Source organism: Sorex fumeus, unplaced genomic scaffold, assembly GCF_029834395.1.
Source record: "Sorex fumeus unplaced genomic scaffold, SorFum_2.1 ptg000072l, whole genome shotgun sequence".
NCBI lineage: Eukaryota > Metazoa > Chordata > Mammalia > Eulipotyphla > Soricidae > Sorex > Sorex fumeus.
In genome coordinates this window covers 55,041,167-55,055,640 of record NW_026606129.1, presented here as the reverse complement: position 1 = coordinate 55,055,640, position 14,474 = coordinate 55,041,167, and the positions used below count along the sequence as shown (strand labels likewise).

The 14,474-nt window shown below is 41.1% G+C and overlaps 1 protein-coding gene across 2 annotated transcripts in view; it reads right to left on the bottom strand.

Moving 5' to 3' along the window:
* Positions 1-14,474, bottom strand: part of CACNA2D3 (calcium voltage-gated channel auxiliary subunit alpha2delta 3) — a 1,033,411-nt gene that overhangs the window by 333,961 nt on the left and 684,976 nt on the right. For both annotated transcript variants that reach the window (XM_056129451.1, XM_056129450.1), the window contains exon 13: positions 10,423-10,556. In XM_056129451.1, coding sequence (XP_055985426.1) covers positions 10,423-10,556 — 134 coding nt within the window. The remainder of the gene's footprint in view (positions 1-10,422; positions 10,557-14,474) is intronic.

The following is a 14,474-nucleotide window of genomic DNA, read 5'->3' as shown; positions in this document are numbered from 1 at the left end:
AGACTTTAGTTTAAGAGTATTTCCAAGGCATTCATTTACACACTCATAAAGGCACAACTTTATTTTTTCAAACTCAATTCATTGGTCTAAATATTTAAGTAATTGCTACAGTTATAATGAAGGGGTCATTGATTGCTTTGGGAAGTTCAAGGAAGAGAATTTTAGCAAACTTGTAACTTAACCAGAGGGACAGCCGTATCAATACTCTTGCACCAGCATGGTCCTCCAGGCTGAATGGCCAGTTTTCTGCGAGTAAAAAGCACTAACTGTTCCAGAGCAAAGATAATGATTTTTGTGTCAGTTAAATTGGAAGTTGACAAAGTTCCTATCCAATTTCCCTGCACTCTGGCAAATAGCCAGCTCTTACCTTAACAAGGCTGGGGTATGGGCTCATCTAGCAGAAATAGCACAATTTTAGTATTCCTTGGGCATGTGGATCCAGGGCACTAAACCCAATATTAGTACTCAGCATACAACATGGAATTACAGGCAAAGTGAATTCCAACAAATTCAAGTGGATCTCCAATTGATCAGTCCTTCTAAGTTCATCAGTCTTCTTAATCAAACATTCTTTGATTAAAATGGACTAATCTAGTTGATCAGTCCTTCTTAATCAGACATGAACTCTCAATTCTATTATCAAAATGATATAAGCCATAGTTAGCACAGAGGCCAAAGAAAGATAATTTTTTAACATATAGTCAAGTGGTTTTCAGTTCACAATGGTTTTCCTGGGGTGGAGAAATGATGATTGGAATTTGGTGCATTTTCACCAATACATACTCCTTAAAAGTATGTTATCTACCCACTCCCACCCCACACATGAATAGCACTATCAAATGAGGAAAACAACAAGCAAAAAATTAAGTAATTTGCCTAGGGACACAGAGTAGTATAGAGGTGACACAGAAATCAAACTAATCTTCTAACTCTAAATTCAGTGTCCTTAGCTAGAGAACTAAGGTAGATTATAAATATGTCACAGTATCAGAAAAAGTTTCCTATCTGCCAGCTACTCCAGGACGTTAGGTTAATTTAAACGGAGACATGAGTCCCAGTGCCAAGTGCTCCTGAGTTTGGCCTCCCTCTAACTAAAAGCTGGGACATGTTAGGGCTATGGTGGGTGGGGACTGTCCCAAATGTGGCAGGACAGTCAAGAACTCACAATTGTTGACGCTCCACCCCTTCATCTTCTGGGTGGTTTCAAAGTTGGTGGGCTCCTCTTGGAATTTAGCCTCTGCAGATGAGTTCAGCATGTGAATCCTATTTTGACCTCCTCTATATGACAGGAGTCTTTTGTCCTTGCCCTAGCAGAGCTGTCCAGACCCAGATGAGGAGTTTGAAGAGATTGTTGTTTGCTGGTCAGAGAAGAGCAGCAGCTGCTTCTCCTCCCCCAACAGGCGTACAGAAAGAGGGGGCTGTAACCCCCAGAATCACTGCAGCCCAAAAGGTTTCTCAACAACACCAAGATAAAAAGGAGCACTCAAAACATTGTCCTACGGGGTTGATTTATCAAGGCTGGTTGCAAGGATACAACAGAAGCTTGGAAAGCACAGAGCCAAGTCGAGGCTGAGCCATCAGCTCAAAAACAAGCACATTACGAGGTTTAGTTGTACAGACCTCAAAGGGTTCTTGAAGAGGTGGAATAAATGAGCCCTGTCATCTTGGCATATCATTGACATGCATAAGTGGCAATAATGAGTCACTTAAAGCATTATTTTATTTTAAAGTAAGTAAAGATGATTGTAGTACAGAATGCAAATTTCATGTAAATGTTTAAAATAAAGCACAAAACTTCAAAGACATTTCCTTTGCAATGGCATACCCAGAGTTGTTCCCAGACCTATGATGTTGGCGCTGCTGTCAAGAGTTCTTTAGTGGAAGTGTTTGCGTAGAAGTCTCTTCCTCTGCTGTAACTACTCCCATCCATATGTGTCTATGTCTATGTAACTAGAAAATCTAAAACAATCGATTTAAGTGTTTAAATACTCTAAGGCAAAAAACATTATTTTATTACAAATGCATTAACACATTGCATTAATAGATTTATCTTCAATCTGGCTCTCTTTTGAAGTTTATGTCACCCCAGAATACTCCATCATCGCAATGTGTCCTTCCCTGCTTTTTACTGGTGAGATTAATTTTTATGACTTGATTGAGATCTGATCTCATTCCTCCCATTGTAGATACTTTCCTCCTCAACTCCCAACTACTCAAAAACATTTTGAAAATGCAATTTGTTACGATCTAAATATCCATACATCATCAAAATTGACCCCTAGATTTAGCATCTATCAATGCTTTGGCCCTAACCGGTCTTTACTGAAAAGGTAGTACGTGGTGACTGCTGAACTTCATCAGACTGTCAATTCTCCATTAAACATTTCTACCCACTTAGTGATTTTTTTTTTTTGGCTTTTTGGGGCTGGAGTGATAGCACAGCAGTAGGGCGTTTGCCTTGCATGCAGCCCGTGTGGCCGAGCCAGTTTCGATTATTCCGCTCCTCTCGGAGAGCCCGGCAAGCTACCAAGAGTATCTTGCCTGCACAGCAAAGCCTGGCAAGCTACCTGTGACATATTCAATATGCCAAACAGAGTAACACAAGTCTCACAATGGAGATGTTATGGGGCCTGCTCGAGCAAATCAATGAACAATGGGAGGACAGTGCTACAGTGCTGTTTGGCTGTTTGGGTCACACCCAGCAATGCACAGGGGTTACTCCTGGCTCTGCACTCAGGAATGATGCTCAGGGGACCATATGAGATGCTGGGAATCGAACCTGGGTTGGCCACATGCAAGGCAAATGCCCTACTCACTGTGCTATTATTGCTCCAGTTCTCCATTTAGTGATCTTTTAAACTTGTTTGTTTATATTTACTTATCCATTTTCTATCAGTAAGGACAGGTATGTTTCTGGTTTCTTCATCTCTTCTGTTCTTTTTAATTTTCTCCCAGCTTATCCCAGAGTTGAGCGATCAGCACCCCTTTAGTTTGATTCCTGGGTCTTTTTCATATGACTTCATTAATATTTTGATAATTTTCTTAGATTCTGGCACAAAATATTCCAGCTTTTTCTTGTAAGTAGTGTGTGTGTGAGTGTGTTTGTGTGTGTATGTGTGTATAAAATAGCTGGTGGTCAGGAGAGATAAAAGGTACCTTTTTATTCATGTCCTAGAATTGCCAATTTCTCTTTTCCATCTCAGTGAGGCTTTGGCTCTCAGAAATGAGGACCTGAGTTCTATATCTGCTCATTGCTCTTGGGCTTCCACTCCTTCTAGGCCCTTTCAGTGGACACAACTGAAATTTCACTGATATTTGCCTGCCTGCAATCTAGTTGGCCCCATAGGTATCTGTTACATCCCTCCTTTCTTACACATTTACCGAATCTTACAATATTCACAAAACAGATTCAAAATTCTTCTAACACATCCCACATATGACTCCAAAGGAGTTTACATTTTATTTATAATTCTCCTCTACCTCTAGACCAAAAGTCATCTAAGTGTTGTGTTAAAAATTTAATGGTTTGTGTAACTAGTATGATCAAAGTGTTATTTCTTCTCCTCTATTTTCTAGACCTTTTTAATTTAAGTGTAGCTAGCTTCATATGGTTCTGTTTGCATTTACTATAGCTTTACCCCTTTGTAATTTCATTTTAGTCTTCAATACATGGAACACTAATATACTTTTTTCAAAGTCAAACCACTTACAGGTATAAGTAAGTAATGTCTTCTTCCCTCCACTTTCCTTGGTCCTCTATGCCCCGTCACACTTCTTATAGGTAAGTAATTCTATTTGGATCTATTCTTTTTGATATTAATTTTGTAAAATTAAGCAGATATCTTTTGACTTCCTCTTATATCTTACACGAGTATTCATTTATTTACATTCTTATATTTTACTGCTGATTTTATTTAGCAGTGTAACCTGGGAATCATTCTAAGAGAAAATACCTTTATTCTTGTTTTTGGCATTCAAACTCCTTTTTATGTGTTTATCATGGCTTATCCAATTAATCTCTTATGTGTGGATGTTTAGGTAATTGGCAATATTTTGAAATTACAGTGGTCTCCCTCATCTCAGTTTCACTTTCCATGGTTTCAATTACCTGCAGTAAACATCAGTCCAAAAATACTACATATAAGATGTTTTGAGAGAGCAAGAGACCACATTTATATAGTTTTATTACAGCATATTAAATGTTACTACTAACCTCTCTATACACAATATTGTATCTTATTAACTTATAAACTAAAATTTAATCATGTGTATTTTGTGTGTGTGCAGAAAAAATGGTATATATAGGGTTTGGTATATATGAATTATCAGACTCAGGAATCCACTGGGGCATCTTGAAATGCATTCCTGTGGGTAAGGTGGAGGAGACGCTGTATAAGAAATTCTGCAAGGGAAAACTTTAAACTTTGCATATATATTTTTAAACTGTTTGAGGTTCATCGGTAGGTCTAATTCCTACAGTGGGATTTCCAGTTGAAAAGGTTCAGACAAATTCCCCTCCAAGAGTGCCAATTCTTCATTCCCACAAGCTCACCAGCAGATGTTCAGGTAAGCATTTAATTTTCACCACATCAATGAAAGATGAGAAATGATATCTCACTACAGTTTGTTTTTTCTTACTGTGAGTGATGTTGCCTATCTTTCATATATTTAAAAGTCATTTTCACTATTTTTAAATTTTATCATGTCTTCTGGTTTTGGCATATCGAATATGCCACAGATAGCTTGCCAAGCTCTGCAGTGTGGGAGGGATACTCTCGGTAGTTTGCCAGGCTATCCGAGAGGGATAGAGGCTTTTGGGGTGGCCTCTAATTGCCCTTGTAGATGTTCCCATAGTTCAAACCATATTTGAACCCTATCAAATATGGTGCGGCAATCCTGGAAGATGGGTATTAAGTGTCTTATGATGTGCCTGGAAAGCGTCCTGGAGCGTGGCAGCACCTGGGTAACAGAGGTAGTGGAGGTAGTGGAGGTAAACCGGTAAATACAATGGGTCTCATTCTCCTGACCCTGAAGGAGCCACTAATACAGCAGCATTGAGAAGGATGTGGAAGGAGAGGCTGATAAAATCTCAAGGCCAAACTAGACTGCCAAAATGAAGAAAGACAAAAATGACTGTCTGTACTTGCAATGCATATATACTGGAATGCATCCATCGAGGACCTGATGGTACAAGCGCGAAAGATCAAGTACTACACATTGGTCTGACTGAGACGAGGTGGCATCAATCACATCATGCCATTTTCGACACTGGAGAATTGTTCCTCGGAACATGCGACAAAAGACACGTTGGTGGTGTAGGTGTCCTTGTCAACATGAACTTGGCCATGAGCATTGATTTATTTGAATGCCTAACAACCCGAATAGGATAATTGCACTTGAATAGATGTGACTCACTGCTGGCAGTTTCTATCTTCATTGTTTACGCACCAGCATCCAATTATGATGAAGGAGAAATTGAGAAGTTCTACATGGAGCTGGAGAAGTTCTATAAAGAAGACCACACCTTCTACAAGATCACTGTTTATGATTGTAAAGCCAAGATAGGACCGAGAAGATAAGCTGAAGAACTCCACATCAGGACCCATGGCCTAGAATGGAACGAACAGGGTGAGAGACTGTCTGAGTTCATCATGTCGACCAAGACCATCCATAGTAACTCACAGTTCCAGAAGGCCGAATCTAAACGTTGGACTTGGGAGTCTCCTGGTGGACGGTTCCACAACGAAATTGACCACATCATATTCAATCGACGGTTTGCCTGACCGATGTCGCTGTTGTCCCAAAATTCCAAACGGGATTGGAACTGTTTCCTTCATGCAAAATTCTACTTCAAAGAGTGGGAAGAAAGGGCTGCAAAGTTTAAGAAGAGAACTCCCAGAACGACCACCAACTAGGAGCTCTTTGGCACTATTGCAGCAACATGGGAAGATGCCGTCATTGACAACATTGACGAGGAATACTATTGACTGGTTCAGCACCTCCTTGATTGTGCGAGGAATCCCAAGAGAGAGATAGCCAAAAGAAAACATGCCTGTCTTTGAAAACTCTTGAGCTTATTCGCCAACATGGCTTGGCGCATGCCTCAGGCAACTGCAAGCAAACATCTGAGCTCACAAAGCTGTGCAGAGAAGCGATAAAGGAAGACCTCAAAGAGAGAAGAGCAGCAGTGCTGGTAGATGCGGCAGAAGATGGAAAAGCACTTGCAATGCCCACCTGTCCTTTGCCAACTACAAGACCAAGATGACTGTCCTCCGATGTCCTGTTGGATCTATCACATCTTCCAGAAGGGCAATGGAGAAGATTATCCATGACTTCTACTCAGATCTCTTTGAGAGTCATGTCCACCAGCCCACATACCAAATTCTGCAGGATGGATATGTCATTCCCAATGTTCTCCCTTCCAAAATCTGACACGCCATTTCGTCGGTAAAGAAATAAATAGCACCTGGCCTGAACACCTGAAGAACCTGCCATCAGTACTCATCAATACGCTGGCTCGGCTCTTCACCCGCTACCTCTCTGAATGCAAGGTTCCATCTCAGTGGAAAACCAGCAGGACTGTACTACTGTACAAGAAGGGAGACAGCCACAACATTGGCAACTATTGCCCGATCTGCCTATTGTCTGTCATCTACAAGCTGTTCACTCGAGTCATCCTGAATAGGATTGGCAGAACACTAGATGAAGGACAACCATGTGAGCAAGCTGGGTTCCGCAAAGTATTCACCACGATCAACCATATCCACATGATAACCAAGCTCATTGAGGTTTCTAAGGAGTTCAAGATGCTGCTCTGTCTAACATTCATTGATTTAAAGAAGGCCTTTTATTCTGTTGAAACGGAAGTGGTCATTGAAGCCCTAGTCAATCAGGGCATTCAAACTCAATAAATCAGGATCCTCCATGAGCTGTATTACAGATTCTCTACCAGGATCTCACCATTCTACAAATAAGTGATCATCTATGTCAAGAGAGGGGTTCAGCAGGGTGATACCATTTCACCGAAACTCTTCAGTGACACCCTTTAGAATGAAATGGGAAAGAATGGGAGTGAAGATAGATGGTCAGCAACTACACCACCTCCGCTTTGCTGATGACATGTTCTAATAACACCAAACATTAGCCAAGGGGCACAAATGCTGGCTGACTTCAATCATGAGCGTGGAAAGGTCAGACTGCAGCTGAATCTCACAAAGACAATGTTTATGAGAAACAGTCTCGTTCCTGATGTTCCATTCGCTCTCAAAGGAATGACCATCTCCGAATGCAACAGTTATGTGTACCTAGGTCGAGAAGTCAACATGACGAATGACTTGGCACCTGAGTTGCACAGGAGGAAGAGATCGGCTTGGAATGCCTTCATGAGCGTCAAAGAAATAGCTAAGAGGATGAAGAAACTCCGGCTCCGGGCACATGTTTTCGATTCCACTGTTCCTCCTGCATTAACATACACCTCAGAGACCTGGGCCCTACAAAAACAGGATGAGGACGCTATTCGGGTCTCCCAAAGAGGAATTGAAAGAGCTATGCTTGGACTATCACGTTTCACTCAAATGAGAGAAAGAATCCAGAGTTCCGACCTCCATTGACGATCAAGAATCAGGGACGCTGTCTCATTTACCAAAGCGTCGAAAATCAGATGGGTTAGACATGTAATGAGATTTGGAGATGATGCTGGACTAGAGCTGTTACCAACTGGATTCCACGGGACATCAAAAGACCGTGTGGCTGCCCAGCTACGAGATGGTCAGACTTCTTTGTCAAGAACCTGAATGATCGGTTTGAGGCTCTTCATGTTCCTAGAATGAGCTGACGCCATTGGGCTACACTAACACACGACAGGGATGAATGGTGATGCTACTGGCACCCACTCGAGCAAATCGATGAGTAATGGGATAGTAAAGTGATCAAATGATCATGTCTTCTTCTCATTTTTCATTGGAATACTTAGGGTTCCCCTTAATTTTTAGAAGCCCTTAGCTATTTTCTTTTTATGTGTCATTCACTCACTCATCATCAATGTACAACTCTGTATCTGCCTACCTATCAAATATATTCTCCTATTTTACAATTTGCCTTTTTTTTATATCGAGGTTCTGACCTACGAAAGTTGTTTGTTTTTATTTTGTTAAACTTAATCCTTTTTCCTTTTTTCTTTTCCAAATTTATTAAAGAACCGTGAATTACAAAGTTATTCGTAGTTGAGTTTTTGCCACCAGCGTCAACTTCCCTCCACCCGTGTTCCCAGGTTCCCTCTACTAACTCCCTACTCCAGTCCCAGAGTGCCATCTTGACAGGCACCTTTAAATTTGGTTATTAAAGTTTGGGCATCTTGATTTCAGTGTGGTTGACTTCGTGGTTTCGATATTTAGCTCTTTTATTCCTTAACACCACCAACGTACCTGGGTTCCCTTGACCCCTTTCCCCCGTTACTTCTCATCTACTCTTATGTCTTTCTAATTCATTCTCTTTCTTTCCTTCTCTTCCTATACCGAGGGGTCATGGGTGATCTAGGCATCCCCCCTTTAAACCACTGCATCTACTTACCCAGTTACTCCAAATAGCACATATTAAGTGATACCATCCTGTGTTTGTCCTTCTTCTGGCTTATTTCATTTAACATGATATCTTTCGGTTCCATTCACATTGCAGCAAATTGCATGATTTCATGATTCCTCATGCCTTTTTATTGCATCTAAAATTTTAAAGCTATTTCTCAAAGGCTTTGTCCTACCTAACATTCACTTGGGTTTTGTTCTAGTGCTTGGAATATTTCACATTTAACAGTTTAAATCTCGAATCCTCCTGTTCTTTATTGGGTATGGTGTAAAGAATAAAACTCATTTTATCTTTTTCCAAATGACTGGTTAGTTTTCTTAAAGATTTTTATCACAAAGTACACCCTAGCCCCATGTGTCCGAGGACTCTCTTTCATACACTGAACCTCCAGATGTAGTTGGTTTTTTTGGACTTCCTTTGTTTGGCTCCTTTTAGTCTATTAATTTTGTCTATCCAGGTGCTGGGAACATAATTTCTTAATTATAGAGTCTGTTTTATATTATTTAAAAATACAGTGAAACAAATAAAATGATTGATCAAACTGGTTGTCCAGGGTTTGTACACAAAACCACTATGCGACTTGATCAGTGAGCCACATTCCTTCTCTTCATGCTGCTTTTCCTGCCTCACTCAACCACAGGCAAGAAGAGATGGAACCAGCACTGTTGCTGCTATTGTTAGTGTTGTTAGAAGAGTGCCAACACAAATGGGGACAGCTGAGTTATTTAGTTTTCATGATTCTAAACCAAAGTTGGACTAGTCTTTGAAAATGTTACAGGCCCAGTTCTCCCTGGCAACCAGCAAGATTTTCTTTTGAGCGGAATACCATTTTTATTCAGGGTGGTTTCTCCTGGAGAAGGAGCGCCCCTTCTTGACGAATTCCTGTTTTCAGGGTCCCACTGTATTTTTAACGGATGGGGTTGGACAGGAGGCCATAGTTCTCCCCAGATGGGTTCTCAGAGGCTGTTCTTGCCCTGTATTTTCCTGCAGCTGCCAAGAAAGCCTCAGGACTGGAGGAGTCAAGGGAAAGAAAGGCCGGCCCCCAGCAGCCATTGAGATCACTCCAGAGGACAGCTGTGTCTGGGTTACAGTGATTAATGTGATGTTAATCCCAACAAAAACGATGGGAGAGAGGCCCTGTGAGAACATTTACAATCAATAAATGAAAAACACCGGTCCCATCAGACTCATTATCTCTATGAAAAATCACCCTGAAATTACACAAGAAGCCCAGCCATTGAGCCATTACTTGATTGGCAAAGCCCCTCCTTTTGAGCTAACTCCATGATCAGAGTCAAATTGTGAAGGAGTCCTGGGCCAGCACTCCAACAGCGGTACAGTGCTTAGATAGCCTCTGTGGATGCAGTCTCCCTTTTCACAAGGAGACTATGCAGTATGGCATTGGCTGTGGCTCATTGTTAATGCTGAGCATTGCCTCCCGGCCCCAAGGTGAGACCTAGTGATCCATCATTGGGACTGAACTTCCCAAATGGCGGGACTGAATGTATGACTTTAATTGTTTCTACACTAGCAGAATTTGTACATATATGGTAAGGGAAAATACAAGAAACAAGAAATGAAAGAAGACCCAAGTAAAATAGTGAGTTTTCTACGTTGACTAAACAGACATCTTCCTAGACCACTGGTTCCATTCTCTGATACCCAATTTTTTACCAACCATGCTTGCCAAAGCAATACTGGCAAAGTGGACAATAAAAGGAATATTGCCAAATTAACCTTCATTAGAGAAAAATGATATGAATGCTAGGAATAGGAATCAACACAAACCCTTACAGGGTGTGGGGTAGACACTCAAACCCCTCCAGGGTCCTGAGAACTCACTGTGCTGTCGATGTAAGCTTCGGTCCACACCACATCATGCTCCTGGTCAATAACTTTGGGCCGGCTGAGCACATGGAGGTATTCCATAACATTTTCCTGCACATCAGCCAAGGTGGAGATCTGGGTGAAAAACCCTGCCAAAACCCAAGGGAGAACCAAATTTAATAACAGACAGGACAACATACAACAGGGGAGAAGAACTATACCAGGTCTTTTGGCATCTAAATAATTTTTCTTTTGTAACTTTTTTTAAACATTAGTTCTCCTGTGTACCATTGTTTGCTGCATGAATAATGCATTCATGTTAGAAAATGTAGACAAGAAAAAGGAATAAAATTAAAATCAACCACCTCCCTGAGGAAACCCCTATTAATCCTTTAAAAAAATCCCCTTCCTGAAGGTCAGAGAAGTAGTATAGCTAGTAAGACAATTATTTCACATCTATTCAGGCTCAATTCCAGATGCCCCAAATGGTCCTGATTCTCACCAAGAATGATTCCTGAGCATAGAGCCAGGAGTGAGCCTTGAGCATCACCAGGCATGGCACAAAATCCAAAAACAAAAGCAAAATAAAAACACAAATGCCCTACCAGCCTTTTTTCTTTGCACTTATGTATACACACTTTAAGGCAGAAATGGGATCTCTCTATTTCTGACAGCTTGTCCCCCTTTATTTCCACTTAAGCAAATTTATTTCTAAGGGCAAAACAATAAAATTAAAATATTTGTATTTTAAAAACAATATTAAATACTATTTTAATAAAACATTATTTTAATCTAATAGGAATTGAATATAATAGCCTTTCAAAATAAAGGTTTTCTATTTTTATAACAATAATAGTAACTATTAATTTTTAGAGCTTTTAAACTGATCACATAATTTGCCAAACTTGATGAGCTTTTCTCATTTATTCTTGGCAACATGATATAGTAGAAAGTTCTGTGTCCATGAAAGATGACTGAGACAAACTGATGATGTGCTTTTTTCTTCCCTTCTCACAGGTACCAAGCAGCAAATTTAGAAGTGAATCCAGGCTTGAATCTCTTAATTTGTGCCTTGTTTTCTTCAAAAGATTTTGTTCTTTATTTGAGGCTGAACTTCTAGCACACATCTTCGTGTATTACCAAACCTTCCTGTTGAATATGCTGGGCGCACATGGGTTCTAAAACCATGGTTTTCACCTTTCTTTTGTTTTCTCACCAGCAAATGAGCAGTTGAAAACCATTTTCAGCTAAGTGGCAATCTTTTTTTTAATGGATAGGCAGGACATTTCTTCAGACATTCATCCACTGAAGTTCTATTTGAAAAATACTGCTCTAAGGAAAGTGTTCTAAACATACATCACATCATCCCAGGGCTGGGAACACTCTGATTCCCAATTCTGGGCACTGCTATATTCCTCTGCAACTTGGGTTCCATGTGCACTGCCATGGGCTAGGAGTAGCTGAGTCTATGCATCAGTACCCGTCACACATCAGCCCCCTTTCCCCTGCCACCAACACACACACACACACACACACACACACACACACACACACACACCAAGGGTCCTTTCACTTGACATTTATTAAAGCTTTTCTTCATGCTTAGAAATGCCTTCATTGCTCAGGAATCAAGATGAGTACAACCTCTGCCCTCCTGAGTTCTGGACAGAATGAGTAAACAAAAAAATATTTTTTAAGTCCAATCAACATAACACTCAAGTACACAGCAGATGTGGCCTATCACTCAATTACTCCCAGGAAGGGTCAGTGCAGTTGAACTCTGAATGGTGAGGATCAATGAGTCTGAGGGAAGAGGTATGAAAAAACATATCCAGCCAAGCAAAGAGTACAAGGGAGAAGAAGCCCACTTTTAGGAACTGAAAATAGCTCCAAGTGACTGGTTGGAACAAAGAGCTCTGGGAGAGAGAACAGAAGCAAGGAGTTCTAAGACTAAAGAACATGGTGGGGGTGGGGGTGGGGGGTGGACCTTGAAAGGATCACAGGCATTATTTAAAAGGCTGTTTTGTTTAGAAGATGCAACATGATTCAGGTTTTCTTCCATTTGTTCTGATCAAGAACCAGCCAAGCGCATGCCAGCTTCTCTTCATCCAAATCAAATGGGTACGTGTGACCCCAAAGTCAGATCCACCCCAATACTTAATACGTGTTTATAGAACCTCTTCATGTCTGAATCTAAGCTCTGGGTAAGGAAACAGCCCTTCTGTTGTCCAGGAAGGGCCGGGACCCTCCCAGGGCATTTACAAACAAAGGCCAGCTGGATTGAATTTTGTGTGCCAACCCCAAACCAGGTTGGGACCATGTGGCTTCTGGCTTCCTGATGACAGCTTTGTACAGCACTAATTAACATGCATTGTCACTTTGACTTACCCCACCCTCCAGCATCTATAGAGTCAGAGCTCTTCCTGACCCCAGGGAATCAAGGACCCAAAGGCTTACATAGGCTGTAAGTGCTTACTCTAGGTTTTGGCTCTGGACAGACCCATGCACACTTAAACAGTCCTTAAGAAGCCAGGCACAAAGTTGGGAAGATCCATCTGGGACATTGCTCCTGCAAATCTTCCAAGGAGACCCTATTAGAGATATGCTGGAAAAGGAATGTTTTAAATGGTAGAAGGTTGAGCTGGTAGTTACCTTCTATGTATGGTACTGCAAATGACTGTTTAAATGAGAAAGAAAATAATTCATCTAAATTTGGGCTTTCGGGGAAGGATTGTTGAGAGACAAACATAACACAGTGGACAAGCTAAGAGAGTTGTTGCCATGTTGATAAGAGGAGAGAGTTCTATAATTTTAGACTGACAGAGCATATGTGAGCACCTGATAGGCAAAAGAGTTCCTAAGCTAGGAGCCTACATCAATTGTACAACCAAGAAAGCCTCTCTTAGAAAGAATGTCCCTTGGCTGTCTGTATTTTCATTCTAAGTCCTAAAACCAATAGGATAAATCCTGGTATGAGTTTTTCAAATTAGGGCAAAGTGAACAAAAGCAATGAACTGAAGGAGGAGGTGGGGAAAAATAAAATCATGGAGGGGAGTGGAGAGGAAGCACAATGACACATTTGGAAGGGGATTATGCTTAGAGATCATCCTCATTTGGCCTCGCTTATCATTGTCAAACTTCTGAAAACTTACAAATAGCTGGCTTCTTTCCAGAGCTACAGACACATAGCCAACAGTATACCTGACACCTCCACAGGGATGACTCACAAAATCCTCAGACTGAACTTGTCCACAGCCAACTCCTGATTTTCCCCGCCAAACCCATCCCTCCCCTGCTGGGTCTTCCCCATCTCAGCAAATGGCGCCACTGTCCAATTAGGTTGCAAGCATAGAAACCATCCTTGATATTTATCATTTCCTCACCCTGCCCCAGACCTAACCCACTAGCATGCTTTCCTGGCCCTGCCTCTAAAATATAGTTAAAACCACTTCCCCACTTCCACTGTTCCCATTCTAACCTAGCTCTTAGGGGGATAAACTGTGGAGTTACATCAAAATTAACAGACTAAAACAAATTCTCATTTCCAGTCTTAATATTATTTTTTTAAAAATGCTTCTATTTAGCTGAAATAAAACTCACATTGCTTTCCTTACAACCAAGGCTCTCCCTGAATCATGTATCTCTGCTAATGGTCTTTCTTTAACTCTCAGGCACCAGACTTGACACCCATGAGTTTTTGCACAGACAGTAAACTCTGCCTGGCACCATATGACCTGATGTTCCATGGCTGGGACCTGAACTCATTCAGCAGTCTAAACCCACTTATCTCACTTCACCTTGCATTAAATTTCTTCAGATACATCTGCTGCTTGAATTCTGACTTACACGTCTGCTTAATTAGTTTTACTTGACTATTTGCTCCATGATATATGGCTGAGAGTTGATTCCAGTTTCATGTGGAGTGAAAGGGGCACATGTGTCTATAGGAGTCCTCAGACATGAAGGGTGTGTCTTACTGGGATTTGCTTTAGTACTTGGGTATCATAATAGTCCTTTGTATCAGGAAGTAACAGAAACACCAAATTCAGTCATTTGTTCTACATCTA